The 14,798-nt window shown below is 39.0% G+C and overlaps 1 protein-coding gene across 2 annotated transcripts; it reads left to right on the plus strand.

Annotated features, from left to right (window-relative positions):
• Positions 1 to 398: 398 nt before the first annotated feature.
• RBM12 (RNA binding motif protein 12) lies at positions 399 to 11,387 on the plus strand. Of its 2 annotated transcripts, XM_031063091.1 has the most exons (4): positions 399 to 413; positions 2,255 to 2,337; positions 6,772 to 8,975; positions 9,075 to 11,387. In XM_031063091.1, exons 3-4 carry the CDS (start codon positions 6,794 to 6,796, stop codon positions 9,431 to 9,433), a joined length of 2,541 nt encoding a protein of 846 aa, XP_030918951.1. In that variant the 5' UTR covers positions 399 to 413; positions 2,255 to 2,337; positions 6,772 to 6,793; the 3' UTR covers positions 9,434 to 11,387. The 2 variants fall into 2 exon arrangements, with proteins under 2 accessions (XP_030918951.1, XP_005428445.1); XM_005428388.2 differs by having other exon boundaries at positions 6,772 to 11,387.
• Positions 11,388 to 14,798: the final 3,411 nt, after the last annotated feature.

Below are 14,798 nucleotides of genomic sequence, written 5' to 3' on the forward strand. Positions count from 1 at the left end.
TGCTGTGCGGTCCCGTTGTCGGCGCGGGGCCCCGGTGTGTCTGGATCCCGGGGGTGCTGAGGCGGGGCGGCTGCGCCTTGCCCCACCCCGGGGGACGAAGCGAGGCGAGTACTCCGCACCTTGCGGACGGGAAGGTCCCCGGTGTCTGCGGCGCTACCAACGCTCGTCGGGTGTACCCTATAAATACCAGCGGAGTTGCTGTTCAATAAAGTCGCTTCTGCTAGAAAAGATCAGCTCCGCTAAAAAAAAAAACCCAAAACAACCAAACAGCAGCAACCAACCAAACAAAATACCACCCCACTCCCCCAAGATCGACAAACGAAAAAATAAAAAAACCTTAAAGACACTTTTCCAAGAAAAAAAAAAACAAACCCAAAGCGAATTAGCGTTCAAATGAGCCCCGGAAATACAGTGTGAGTTTTCTTTCGATAAAACCTTATGGCTCTGGTTTTACTCACTCCTAAACCTACTTGTTATTCTTAGTGGTTTATTTCACCACCTTGATCTACTGGTGTTAGGCAGGCATATTGGCTGGTTGTTTCCTTGGTGGCTTCCTCTGGTTAAATAATTTGTTGTGTGTCCAGTGGATGCTGGATCTTTCTGTACAGCGGACAGGGTGTTGTGGAGGTTTCTCCAGAGAACTCTCAGAGATGGGGTGCCTGCTCTGTGTGGGAACGCCTGTGCTCTAGCTGGTGCTTGTCTAGTTAATGTGCTCTTGCGTATTCTGTTGATTGGAAAGGTTATTTTTGCCTACAGAAGGTATGGATGGTTTTCTTTAAAGTTGAGAGATGTGACACTTGAAATTAAAAGTAGATGGTATTTGGTGAAGAAAAACACAGCAAAGTGGAGTTTTGCTCCTGTTCTGAATGCTGCCTGGTTTTGTTTGTGTTGTCTTAGTCCACTGCAGATCTTCAGCTTGTTTTCAGTGTTGTGAAGGGGAACATGGTTGCTATACTGGAAATCCATCTAATGATTTAGGCTTTTCTTCTAAATGGGAAGTTCCTTGTGCATGAAGGATTTATCTGCTGCTTGAAGCAGGTGTGGTTGTGCATGAAATGGTTTTTCAGGTGGTTGCATTTCTTTCTTTCTTTGTAAAATGCTGGTTGATGCTGCTATACATGAAACTATGTAGTTGAGTCCTTCTAATACCAGATTGCATGTTTCTCTTAAAGGTCTAATAAACAAAAGTCTTTATTTTTCTAAATGTGTTTGCCATTTTAATATAAGTGTAGTTTTATCTTTCTCACTTGTAAGTCTGCCATTAATGTCCTGGAAGATATGTGAATAGTTACGTTTGTTTTAATTCTCTCTGTTAGGGAGTTTGTGAAGGGTTTGTTAGTACTTCTTGCTCTAAGTTCACTTCGGTAATGATGCTTGTAACGGAAACCAGCTTGTTGGGGTTGTGTGAGAAGGAGGCAGTTATCTGTTCTTAGTGAGATTCATTCCTCAATGACTTTCCAGAGAATCACAGTTTTAGTGTGAGGTGGTCTGCCAAGTAATGAAAGAACAAAGGTTTTCCATCCTATCTTTCAATACAAAATACTTGTGTTGCCACTTACAATGCTTGGCTTTTTTGTTGAGTTGTAAACCTGGGAAGATAATTTTTATAAAGGAATGAAAAAAATGGGCATTTGATGAGAATTTGAGTAATGAAATGGCAGATTACAAATGAAAGTAGAGTATGTTATGGGAGTTCTTGCTGTATGCTCTGTGGAGTTGACTGCATAGACATGGCTGTGAAATGTCGCTTAGTTTTACCCAGCTAGTGTGACTCTTGAAGAATTCTTGAGGTGCAGTTCTGGGGTGGTTTTCTTAGGCATGTCTTACTCTACCTTACTTGTTCAAGTAAGTAGATGCACCGTTGGAGGAAGGAATACCATTATTAATGGAGCAGGGTTTGGTAAAATTCAGGGCTTTCAAGTATTTAACTCTTGTTCTTTGCCTTTGAAAGAGAGATTTTTTTTCACCTATTGGTGATAGGAAAATTTGAAAGACTCTTAAAATGCTTTCTGGCTCTTTCTGTAGTCTTTGTGGAAGGCATTTACGTCTTGAAACCATACAAAAGCTCTACAATGCAATTGCCAGTAAGTCATGTAGAGATAATCTATAGAAAATGCACCCTTATGATTCTTTTATGTTGCAGTGCCTTGTGGTGGTTGCAGGTTTGAAATTCTGTGTATACAGTTCTTTGTGGACTGTTACTGCTGTTGTGTTGCCTGCATTGATTTTTGCCTCCATTTATTCTTTATTGCAGTCTAAAAGTTGGTTTTAATTGGTTGCCCACAGGATTGGCTTGGCTTCTGCTACTTGTTAAGAAAAAAACATCTGTCTTTGCAGGTAAGAGCTTTTGAATTGAAGACTTCTTTTTATGCATATTGAGTATATCCTAAGAAACACATGAAGCTTTTGGAATCAGTAAATTTGTGTCAAAAGACTTGAGTCAAATAATCTATAGCTTGTCTACTCACCACCGGTGATGGTGGTTTTGGCAATGTTTTTCTTGTAAACAGAATTTTCTGCCAAACTAATGTTCTGTTGTTTCATCAGCATGTGGTAGACTGGAACACTCTCCCATTTATTTTGCACTGTTGGCAAATGCAGTTACTTTGCTGTAAGCCACAGGTCTGTGTGTTTGTAATTGTTGGAGTGTAGAAGTGTAAATCAATTGGTTCTAATTAGGTTTTGCAGTACTTAAAGGGGTCAGATAGTTTTGAATTGGCTCCAGAATGACTATAACAGGTTGATTTTAGCCTTAAGTAAAAGACAAAACTGTAGTTTGCAGTTTTAACTTTTGTGAGACAGTTCATACTTAAAATTCCTCCTACAGTACCAGTGTTCCTGCAGTTCTTAGTCTTCAGTCAAGAATTGCCAAATATGTTTGTGTGTGTGTGTGTGTGTGTATCATGTGGGTATTGTACTTTAAATACTTCCCAGGGACTAGGAGGAATCTTCTGAACTTTTCTATTGCAAAATCCATATATCTTAAAAGGCTAAGCTGGTGTGCTTACAAATTTATATGTATGACCCAAATTATTATTATTTTACTAATGAGCACATTGATGAGATAAATAGTATTGTCATCTTTTACACCTTTTTTTTTCCAGTGTAACATCAACATTTGTAAAGATATTACTTTAAGACATGTTAAAATTCATCAAGTGAGTTGAATCAGATTGGTTGTCCAGCTTTGATCACAGCTTGCTAATGGGGATGGATTGTCCATAGTACACTCGTAGGATGTTGTCTTTCCACAAATATTTGAAACACAAAAAATGGCAATAAAACCCACTTTTGCCTTAAAGTACCTTTTTGTACTCGGAGAAAAGCAGGCAGCCTGAGAACTGACAACCCAACAAAAAGCCTTCAGTGCCTGCTGAAATGATGTGTGGCCTGTTTTGTGTCTGAAGTTAATATTGCCTCTGCATGTACTGGTCTCTGCAAGTCAACAGTGAAATATTTGAGCAGGCTTTGCATTTTCATTACTTGGAAAATTTGAGCAAGTGGATTATTGTCTCCTAACTGCATTTTGGAAAAAATGTGGTTTGTGAGTGTTTAGAAATTTAAAATTTGGCCCTTTTTGTCCTTGAGATTTTTCTGTAAGTAACAGAACTGACACTACTACTTTGTCTAAGTATCAAAATTCTGAAAAAATGAAGCAGCTGTGTTACATGTCCCTTTATCAAAAATATTTGATTAGTCAAGTCCTTAAAATTCTTTTTATTCAGACCATGGTATTATCAGCTCTTGCTTAACATTAAGCAAGCGTTTGCTTAATACTCTGCATGGAATTAACTACATTGAAGTCATTGCAGATAGGTTTTTTAGTAATTATATGCCTAAGCAGCTCTTTAGATTTTTTTGTCAATAGTGATTTAGTGGATCTGAATAGAGTACTTAGTAACAAGACTTCAAGTACTCTCTTACCATTTATTATGAAGTTTTGAATTTAATGTGAGACTGAAAGATTTGCATTATCCCAGAATTTATGTAAGTGTTCAAATGCTTGAACTCTTCTGTGACGTCATCTGTTGATTTGTCCTCTGGGCTCAAATAATGTATAAATGCAGTTATCTAGCAGGTGTCAGTTCTGTTAAAGAAACTAAGGTGTTCCAAAGCAGCAGACCTTAGTTCAAGGTCTTCCAACATCTTCCCAAGTTGCTTTTGTTCAAGCAATGGCTATATCAGATTATCATCCCTTTTGGATTAAGGAAATAGCTAAAAGCTATTCTTCTGATACATAAAAATTTCTGAAACTAATTTCTATGTATAATAGATAGTAGAAGAAATCTAAATCTCCTGGCAAGATTTGCTTTTAGTAGTATTCCAGTTTTGAAAGCATAGGTGCCAAGCCAGGGAAACTTTTATACTGCTTGCTTGCCTCAGGATCATCTAATTCAGAAGCAATCCTGTAGCACAACATGAACTTTGGGTTTACAATACTCTTTAATATAGCTTAACGGTGGCAGAATTTTAATTTTAACTTTAATTTCAGAGATTGTCATCAATGCTAGGGAAGTTTAAAATAAAACAACAGAATCATTATAAAACACTACTTTTTAAAACAGTTCAAAAAGTCTTAGATATGTTTTTAGATGTTTTAGATAGCATAGGTAGTCCTTACTTTGACTTGTGTTTTTTTTTCCTCATGGGCAAGTTATTTTGTTGTTGGAAAATGATTGGGCAGTGAATTTTATTTTCAGATTAAATGTAATTCCCCTATAAGAGCTAAAGGCAAGATGTTGCTTCTGTTGCCTCACCATGGAGATGAGAAAGTTGCTTTCAAAAAAAATTATCCCCAAAACTTAGTAAAGTATAAGTCTTAGTATAGTATAAGCCTTTCTGTTGCTGTCTTTCCTTGGTGGGATAGGGGTTTTCTTACTGGTGTTTTTTCTCTTTTTTTTTTTTTTTTAATCTTATATTATGAACTGCAAGGATGGTGCAGTAAGGAATCCAGTATTCATGCACAGTGACTAAAGCCGCAGAACTGACCTTATGCAAATGGACTTGTTTGCTGCTTCCTTGAGGGAGAAAGGCCCTCCACATTTTTCTGGTGTCTGGTGATAGTTGTGGGGCAATGCCCTATAATACCCCAGGATGTTACTTGAGTTCATTAGTGTGTTGAAGGACTTAGCTCTGGTGTGTTGGTCAACAGAACAAAATACTTTAGGACACATTTTAGTAATCCTAGGTTCCATTATGCAAACAAAAGAATTGTTGCTTCTTCACCCCGTAAAAGAATTGTTACTCCTGTTTTCATTAAGTACTGGATTCAGCCTTACCTGATTAAATTGTGGCTTTACCTAGTCATTCAAGAATTGTCTTCTCTAATGTGTTCGGATGACCTGGACAAACAAATGGAGCCAACTTAGAGATTTGACTGTATGCTAGCATATAGCTGAGTTGCTGGGAGATGGTTATTGATTGTGTTTGGTCAGAGCTTTGGTAATGGCTGGGAGTCTTTGATGCATAGCTTTGCGGTGTTGCATTGGGGCATCTGGTTGGACTTGGTCTTTAAGGTCTTTTCCAGCCTAAACAGTTCGGTGATTCTGTGATCTGGTTCATCCTTGATTTCAAATGATGAGTTAACACTACTGTTATGTGAGTTAGGGGAGCTTTGGAGATCTTCCATACAGGTACTGAACTGGCTTGTACTTAGGAAGTCCAGAAGTTTCAGAGATTAAGTGGCTCAAGTGAAGCATGGTGCTATTGCTGATGGTTTAGGATGAGAGACTGGCTTCTGAGATGTTGAATTGTGCTAATATTATTTAATATCATGCTTTCAGCCTTTGCTGAAGGTTTGCCTAAGTGACAACTATCTAGTTTCCTCTTTATATTCAACTTCTGATGTGAGCTTGGACTTCTGAGGTCACAAGGTGACTGTTCAGATCTAGCTGTTCAGAATTACCTTAAGCATCTACTAATGCCAGCTGTGGAGATAAAATTCATTTACTTACATCTGAGATGTAAGGGGTCATGGTAGACAGAATATCTGCAACTTTTAAAAAATACCTTGTTTTTGAAAATTGTGAAGGTCATATATCTATCTAGATATGCATGGATGTTAATTTAATTTAGGTGAGGTCTCTGTTGTCACAAAATATCTGGGGCTGGTTTATAATAGTAAGCTTCAGGTCACCTGGACCTCTTGCCTTTGCTAGGAGAAAAAACATCAGGTCAGTATAATATAGATGCTCTCTGTCAAGATGTCTTGTGAGTCTCACAGTTGCTAGTTGTCCGTAATGGGTTTTTGTTCTTTACCAACACACTGTTACGTTTCTAATTGTCTTCAGCTGGCAGGAGGTAAAATCCTTCCCCAAATTAAAGGGAACTGTTTGTTTCCCATAGCTGTGCAGAATTTTTCAGCCACATTGTCAGGTACAGTTGATACCATATCAGGGTATGGTAAATTAATTTTGTTTTGTCTGGCTAAAATACTCCTTTTGCTTACATTCCGTTAATGAACTACTGATGTAATAGTTACGATTTTTGATGTTCCTTTGTTTTTTTTAACTGACACTTGTGGGTCTTAGTATAACAGCTATTTTGGAATTTCTAGTGCAAAATGTATACTGATTGTGTTGATAAATGTTTAATACTTCAGTCTGTATGAAGTAAACAAACATGAATAAGGAACTTGGAATATAAACACGCTTAATCTTTGCAAGATGTTATTAGGTGTATATAAACAAAAATAGTAGATGGTGTCTGTAGGTAATTGCATGGTGCCACGAACAGTAGTCTGACATAGCCGTTGCCTTTTCTCATCTGCAGGTGTGTGTTGTTTCAGCGCAGCATGGCTGTGGTCATCCGCTTGCAAGGTCTCCCGATTGTGGCGGGGACCATGGACATTCGCCACTTCTTCTCTGGATTGACCATTCCTGATGGGGGCGTGCATATTGTAGGGGGTGAACTGGGTGAGGCTTTCATCGTTTTTGCCACTGATGAAGATGCAAGGCTTGGTATGATGCGCACAGGTGGTACTATTAAAGGGTCAAAAGTAACGTTGTTGCTGAGCAGTAAAACTGAAATGCAGAACATGATAGAGCTCAGTCGTAGGCGTTTTGAAACTGCCAATCTAGATATGGCACCAGCAAATGCTAGCAGGTCAGGACCACCACCTAGTTCTGGAATGAGTGGAAGGGTTAACTTACCTACTACTGTACCTAACTTTAATAATCCTTCTCCTGGTGTAGTAACTGCTTCTACTACTGTGCATGAAAGCAATAAAAACATATCCACATTTTCTACTGCCAGTATTGGCACTGCACCTCCAAATCTTGGGAGTACCTTTGGTAGTCCAACATTTAGCTCAACCATACCTAGCACAGCATCCCCAATGAACACAGTACCTCCTCCACCAATCCCTCCTATCCCAGCTATGCCATCTTTGCCACCAATGCCTTCTATTCCCCCTATACCTGTTCCACCTCCTGTACCCACACTGCCTCCTGTTCCTCCAGTTCCTCCAATACCCCCTGTGCCCCCTGTACCTCCAATGACGCCTCTGCCTCCCATATCAGGAATGCCTCCTATGAATCCTCCACCTGTAGCACCCTTACCCACTGGAGTGAATGGGTCTGGAGCAGCAGTGAATATGAACAGCGGCTTGAATCCATTGTTTATTGGTCCCATGAATCCTGTAAATCCTATCCAGATGAATTCTCAAGGTAGTGTCAAACCAATTTCAATCAATCCAGATGATTTGTATGTCAGCGTTCATGGAATGCCCTTTACTGCAACAGAATCTGATGTGAAAGACTTTTTCCTTGGGCTCCGTGTGGATGCAGTCCATATGCTGAAGGATCATGTAGGTCGAAATAATGGAAATGGACTAGTTAAGTTTTTTTCTCCTCAAGATACATTTGAAGCACTGAAGCGAAACAGAATGCTGATGATTCAGCGCTATGTTGAAGTTAGTCCTGCAACAGAGAGACAGTGGGTAGCTGCTGGAGGCCACATAACTTTCAAGCAAACCATGGGTCCCTCTGGGCAAGCACATCCTCCTCCCCAGGCTCATCCTAGGTCCAAATCTCCCAGTGGACAGAAAAGGTCACGGTCAAGATCTCCCCATGAGCATGGTTTCTGTGTTTATTTGAAAGGTCTTCCCTTTGAATCAGAGAACAAACATGTGATAGATTTTTTTAAAAAGCTGGATATAGTTGAGGACAGCATTTATATAGCTTATGGACCCAATGGGAAGGCAATTGGGGAGGGGTTTGTTGAGTTTAGGAATGAAGCTGATTATAAAGCAGCTTTGTGTCATCATAAGCAGTACATAGGGAACCGCTTCATTCAGGTACATCCAATTACTAAAAAGGCAATGTTAGAAAAGATAGATATGATTCGTAAAAGATTGCAGAACTTCAGCTATGACCAGAGAGAAATTCTGATGAATGCTGAGGGAGAATCAGGCTTGCCAAAACTGTGTGCGCATATATCTAATATTCCATACAATATAACAAAAATTGAAATACTTCAGTTTCTAGAGGGACTGGCAGTGGAAGAAAACTCTGTACAAATTCTTCTTGATAATAATGGGCAAGGTTTAGGACAAGCACTGGTTCAGTTTAAAGCTGAAGATGATGCTCGTAAGGCAGAACGCTTGCACCGTAAAAAGCTGAATGGAAGAGATGTTAATTTGCGTTTGATAACTGTAGAAGAAATGAGAGATATTGAGAGAAATCCAGCATCTCAAGGAAAAAAGATCCTGAAAATACCGATCCAGGGAAATGCAGCTGTGCCAGGAGCACAGGGCCCTGGTGGGGATGAGCATGCCTTCTTGGGGGGAAATGCTAAAGAAGCAAATAATGCTCCTCCGTTTAACTTCCCTGGTAATTTCAGTGGGTCTGGCACATTTGGTCCCCCTTTACCGCCACCTGGAATAGGTGGCTTTCCTGATTCTAGACCAGGAATACCAACAGTTGCAGCTAGTGGTTTACCTGGTGCAAGTATTGAGGTACCAGGTTTTGCAGGTGGTCCTGCTAATTTGAGTGGACCAGCAGGTTTTGCAGGGGGTCCTCAGACATTTGGTAATGGTCCTGGCAATTTAAGTGGGCCCCCTGCCTTTGGTGCTGGTCCTCCAGCAATTGCTAGTGGTCTTGGACATTTGAGTGGACCTCCAGGTTTTGGACCTGGACCAGGAAACATACATATTGGTGGACCCCCAGGTTTTGGAACAGGGTCTGGGAAGCCAGGGCCAACTGTCATTAAAGTGCAGAATATGCCCTTTACCGTTTCGGTGGATGAAATTTTGGATTTCTTTTATGGTTACCAAGTGATCCCTGGTTCAGTGTGCTTAAAATATAATGAAAAAGGCATGCCCACTGGAGAAGCAATGGTTGCATTTGAGTCTCGTGATGAAGCTATGGCAGCTGTTGTTGATTTAAATGACAGGCCTATAGGTTCCAGAAAAGTAAAACTTGTATTAGGGTAGCTGTTCATCAAGTAGTTGTAGAATAGATATTCATAGTGCTGTGACAAATGCATCTAGATTGGTTTTTATAGTATTTCCAGGATAGAACCTGTGGATTGTTTAAATTGTAAAACAGATGGGTTTTGATAAACAGAGCACTGGGTTAGCCATTACATGAGAAACACTGCAAGGAGAGAGGTGTGGTGGATTGTCCTCGTACAAATATGTGGAGAAGCTGAACAGATTCTTATTTGTCATAAAAGTTTGGTAAACTCTTCCGGACACAGTGCTTATTGAGAAACTGAGATTGGTTTGACATAGTTTTGGATAAGGGAAGTAGATGAAGTCAGTGAAGCTCTTCAGTGGTGTTCTTGTAAGCCATTGTAAATTAGATAGCTATTTTTAGATTTGGTTATAAGCTGGCTGAATTCGCTTTGTTCACAGGTCAAAGCTTTGTTTAAAGTCCTGATTTTATTCTGCGACTGAATGAATTCTCAGTGTACACAGATCAATTGTTTTGTGTATGTATCTTTATTTTTTCCAGAATTCTCACTGTATGAACAGTTGAATTATGCCCTTTGCTGATGTGTCTACCAAACTAATTCCTATGAGTATGAGCAGAATCGTTCTGTAAAATTCAAGCTGTTCTGTGTGGTATAACCTTTAGTTATTTATATATTGCAATTATAACTGTGCAGAATAAGACTTTTGCCACAAGTATAGCTAACCTCAACATAAATCATATGAGTTTTATAGTACATTTAAAATGTTTTCAGTTGAAAATAATCATTATTGTTTAAGTAGCTTGATTTGTTAGGATTACACAAATCAGTTGAGAAAGGATCTTTGACACTAGTTGGATATTGGTGTTTCTCACATGTCTCTTGAACTCCTCACATAGAGTCTCTGCTAAGAGAACCAAAGTGGTGATTATTAGTAGAAGATTGGAGTCCATATAAAGTTTTAAATTAGGTTATAATGGAAGAAACTTGTATCTTCAGCAACTCTGTTGTGAATTACTGCTGTGGGTGAATTCAGAGATAAAATTTATTTTTCTCCAAAACTTGAAAGTACTGAGTTTACTATATATTTTTGCAATAAAGTTGTGCTGTTGTATTCAAAGTCTGTAAAGAGTTGCCATTTTCTTTGTTGTGCAGTGAAACCTTCCATGGAAAAACAGAGAAATGGAAAGGAAGTAATTACGTGAGTGAAAAGTAGATTTTTTTTGGTTCATCCTTGCTTGGCTTATGATAAATTTTAAGACTTGGGCGTTGCCTGAAAAAAATCCTGCTATTCCCTGCAAATCATTGTACTTAAACATAGCAAACTTCAAACTGTTCTTGGTTTTTTTTGACAAAGAAAAACACTGCTTTTTGGTGTTGCATTCCATGGAACACTGAAGTGCATGGGCAGGCAAAATTGAGAGGTGCAAGTGGCAACAGTTTTATTCATGTGGTGTGTAGGAGAGATTTGCAAACCTGTGCAGCGCTGCGTCCTGAGAGGATTTCACAGTACAGGAATCCATGGAAGGATTGTATAAAGGTGTACTTCAATAAAGAGGCCGGTTGCATTACACAGATGCTTCTGTAATTCATTAGCATAATTTTGTTTTGACAGATTACTAGGTGGTCCCAACTTTGGAAAAGTCATGTGATTTGTATATACTGTTTAAAATTAAGCCTCCTGTTAATAAAACTGTCTGTCTCTGAAGCTTCATGTTATGCATTTCAACAATCTTTGGGAGTAACGTTTCAACAGCAGATCTTTGTTTCTTTCTTTTTTTTTTCCTGACAGTCTGAAAGTACTCTTCCTGATGTCAGAAAGATGTGTGTGATTAGGAGTCAAGTCAGTTTATTTTAAAATTTTGCTCTTTGTTTTTTAAGCAACTTTTATTAAAGTTTCATACTATATTGGAGTTTTTTGGGTGCTTGTTTCTTCGTGTTTCACATTAGAATAAAATTGCTGAAAAGGAAAACTTGGCTTCATTGTTCACAGAATTGATTTAAGATATTAGTGTGTGTTGACTCACCAAAACTGGTGATAACTGCTTTTTCAAGTTCAAATGCATCACAACAATGCTTGCCTTGTTGTGAAATGTAATTAAACTACAGGTGTCTGGAATTAGATACACAGTTCTGTGTTACTGTCTTTTGATTTCACATCGTGATCCTCTTGATAATGGATCCAAGGCTTCTAGTGTTTGTGTTAGACACAGCATATGCTGTGAAACATGCTTGTGTGCCTGTTCCTTTGGACTTGCTAAAAGTGCAGGTTTGTTTTGGAAAGCTTTTTTCTGATTCTTGATTTTTCAGTATGGTCTAAAGATGTTTCAATGCTTATCTTGTGCTAAAAAAAGCACAAACCAGAAAGCCATGGGGGTTGGGAATGTTGACTTGGATGGAATGTTTAAATGGAGGATTTGGGGTGGGGCAGGGGCTCTTCGTTTTGCCAAGCAGTTGATTCTCCTTATCTTGTAGCATAAATCAGTTCGTAAATATCCCCTCTTCCTTAAGAGTAGGCTCTTGGAAAAAATAGGAAGTCATAGCATGCTTAGGTTTTCTGTATGTATCAGAAACAGTACATCAACTCAAATAGTTACAGTTGATCCTTTAAAACATAGAGAAAAGTTCATTATCAAGGATCAATGCAAACTGTTTACTGTAACAATGTGGTCTCATGTTAGAAGTAGCCTTAAACTGCATGTTATGCTAAATTATGAGCAATACCCGTAGACTACATGTCTAGACTTCATAAAATTGGTTACTTAGCGCTTGTCTATATTCATGAACAGCCTTAAAAATAGGGGGTAGGACCTCTGAGGTCCCATCTCCAATGTGGAAGGTGTGAAACTGCCATTGGATATAATGCCCCAAGCTGATTGCTAGCGAGAGGTAGCAGTAGACAGAATCAGCTGATGGATGCTGCTCAAATCCCCAGTTGTTTTGACCTTGATGCCTTGAGTGTCAGGAAGTTAACATCCTTGATGTCCCGATTTCTCCAAATAATGGCAAGAAGGTACTTGTGTTTATGTTACTGGCTAAGTTGATATTTTTAGCAGTTGCTTATGTGTGTCTAAGTACTACTGCTGAAAAAAAAAGTTGTGAATGTAACATTTTACCACATGATTTGTTTAATGTATGGGGTTTTCCCCACCCTAAATAGTAATGTAATTAGTCAATGATAAAATTGTGACTTACATGAAAGAACTTCAATAGTTGTGTGACAGTGTGACTTAGTATTACCAAATTTCAAGCAGTTATCCATTAATGTCACAGTCAGATTTTGTTGGCGTTCTGTAATATCAGCATTAAAACCAGTTCTTTACCAGTGAATTGTTGCTATGGTTTGAATGTAGATTTATGAGATGTTTGAGGCTTTTTAGGTTTAAAGAAACCTGAAGGATGATTTAAGTAGCATTCCTTTCATAGCATTTAGTATTTTCCTTGAGTGTGTATGCTCTGAATTTGTGTTGAGTGGAGAGAAAGATCGATGCAAAAATGAAGACTGTAGTTGTGTAGCAGATGACATTGAAGTCTGCCTTTTAAAAATATATGTGTTGCTCAGTTCCCCATTGCTCATGCTGTCCCTAAAGTCATTGCCCATACTTGGTGAAATCAGCAGCTTGTTTTGCTGAGAGTATTTTGGAGTGCTGAAGACTGTAGACTCTATAAAAAGAGTATGTTTCTAGTTCCTAGGCACACCAGTGGTGCATTAAATGTAAATAATGATTATGGTTTCTTTATTTTGTTTCTCCTTAGTCTTCTGCTGTGGTGGTTCCTAAGTTGCTGCTTGTAGCAAGTGCTGTTGACCCTCAGCAGGTTGTTCAGCAGCACTGAACCGTGTTGGCCTTCTGATCTGCAAAACTGAAACTGCTATGTATTATGGACCATTTAAAACCTCTGGCTGGCCAATAGATCACTGTTTGAGAGCAGTTGGTTTAGGTTCATTATTCAGATACATGGATTAGACTCTGAAACAAAGGATTGCAATTCCTGTTCAGTATGGACTCAAGTGGAAGAAAACAACTAGTTGCTATATTTGCTAATTGGTTGGAAAGAAACAGTTTTGAAACTGGACCTATTAGGAAACATTTAGTTGGAGTTCAGGGAAATAGACAAATTAGTTTTATGTCGGTTTGCTGCTTTAGATGTGCATGTCTTTGAAAAGAAAATGAGATGCTAAATTCTGTTGCTGTAAGGTTTTTCATAAACTCTGCTTTGGCCTGGAGGCAGAGTTGCCAAATATATTTGGTTATCTTTGCTCTTTTCCAGGTTTGCTGATGCTCCTTGCTGCTCTGTGGCTGTATTTTTTTCATGGCTTTGGGAATACTGAGCTAGAGTTTGTATACAGAAGGAGAGGAAGGGAGGCTGTTTAATGCTTCTGCAGGAAGAGTAACTTCAAAGTGTTCTCTTCCTATCTGTTTTTTTGCAGTGAGAGTGTGATTGCAGTTCAAAGATTTATTTTTTCCGCAGTCTGGATTTTCCATGGAATGAAAACCTGTTGGTTGGTAGTACGCACATTGATTTGTGGCTGTGTGCTGAAATCCACCTCTCTTTTCCTATGTCATGATCAGGTAGGTCTAACTGTGGCTAGTTTTCTATACAAATGACATTAGTAATTTTCTTGGATCTTTGTTGCTAATTGGAATGTTTGGGTGTTGTTTGTGCAAGGAGTGTTTCCCACCTCCCTGACCTGGATGCTTTTCACTCCTGGCTATAAACACCAAAAGGAAGAAAAAGCATCCCTAAAAGCAGCCCAGTTCTTTTTTGGTAGCTCCAGCCTGAACATGGGTGTCAGATGGTTTGGCTGTGACTCCTTTCCCTTGCTGGTTATTCACTTCTGTGCAGATTCCTTTGTTATCATTCTGGGTTTGTTTGTGTATTCACAGCATGGCAGCTTTGGAGAGAATTAGCCAGATGAGTTCTACCTGAGTTCCTTTACTGCTTCTGCAGAGGCAAAGCTTACTCCTTTGTGGCTATCTTTCTTGTGTGTTCTCGTGTCTACGGCCTGAAATTCAAATGGTCTTACTAGTTGCTTCCCAAGTACCTTAGGTAAGCTTTGAGAAACAGGGAATGTGTTTTCTTTCAGCATCAGTTCCACAAAATCAGTTTGTAACTCTGTATTTGCTATTCTCACATCAGTTTCACCATTTTCCTCAACTTTTGAGTTCTTTTGCTATGAATCAGCAGTGAATTAGACCTGGTTGATCATAGTCAGGAAAAACTTCGGGGCCTGGAGTGGGGATTGCCCTTATGTTCCACAGTACACAGGAGTGCTAATTTAATTTCATTGTAAAGTTTAAAACCAAAAAGTAAGGACTTTTAAGGCTTTCACAGGGAAAATAGGAGTTAATCCTGCCTAAAACTGTCTCTGGCATAGTGTGGCC

Source organism: Geospiza fortis, unplaced genomic scaffold, assembly GCF_000277835.1.
Source record: "Geospiza fortis unplaced genomic scaffold, GeoFor_1.0 scaffold657, whole genome shotgun sequence".
NCBI classification, from domain to species: Eukaryota; Metazoa; Chordata; class Aves; order Passeriformes; family Thraupidae; genus Geospiza; species Geospiza fortis.